The following is a 506-nucleotide window of genomic DNA, read 5'->3' on the forward strand; positions in this document are numbered from 1 at the left end:
GAGAGGAGAGAGGAAAGGAGGAAGAGCAGGAGAAGAAGAGGAGGAAGAGTAGGAGGAAAGGAAGAGGAGGAGGAGGAGGAAGAGGAGAGGAGGAGGAGAGGAAAGGAGAGGAGGGGAGGGGAGAGGAAAGGAGAGGAGGGGAGGGGAGAAGAAAGAGAGGAGGAAGAGGAGGAGGAGGAGGAGGAGAGGATGAAGAAGAGGAAGAGTGAGAGGAGGAGTGTGAGGAGGAGTGGGAGTGTGAGGACTAGGAAGAGGAGGAAGAGTGTGGGGAAGAGGAGGAGGAGGACAAGGAGGAAGAGGAGGAAGAGGAGAGGAAGAGTGTGAGGAAGAGGAGAAAGAGTAGGAGGAAGAGGAGGAGGAGTGTGAGGAAGAGGAAGAGGAGGAGGAAGAGGAAGAGGAGAGGAAGAGGAGGAAGAGGAGAGGAGGAGTGTGATGGTACCTTCAGAGACGTAGCAGAAAGGTTTGTTCCTGATGGACAGCAGCGTCAGCAGGTTGAAGAACAAAGC

General features: G+C 54.7%; 1 protein-coding gene across 1 annotated transcript in view; it reads right to left on the bottom strand.

The window, feature by feature from the left end:
* Positions 1–439: 439 nt before the first annotated feature.
* The window catches only part of LOC128354784 (zinc transporter 6-like), a gene marked incomplete at its 3' end in the record, with an annotated part of 19,485 nt that continues 19,418 nt past the window's right edge, over positions 440–506 (bottom strand). Inside the window, exon 6 of the mRNA XM_053314942.1 lies at positions 440–506. This exon is cut by the window's right edge and continues 28 nt beyond it. Within this exon, the coding sequence (XP_053170917.1) occupies positions 440–506 (67 nt within the window).

The sequence above is a fragment of the Scomber japonicus genome, unplaced genomic scaffold, assembly GCF_027409825.1.
Source record: "Scomber japonicus isolate fScoJap1 unplaced genomic scaffold, fScoJap1.pri scaffold_579, whole genome shotgun sequence".
Classification (NCBI taxonomy): Eukaryota; Metazoa; Chordata; class Actinopteri; order Scombriformes; family Scombridae; genus Scomber; species Scomber japonicus.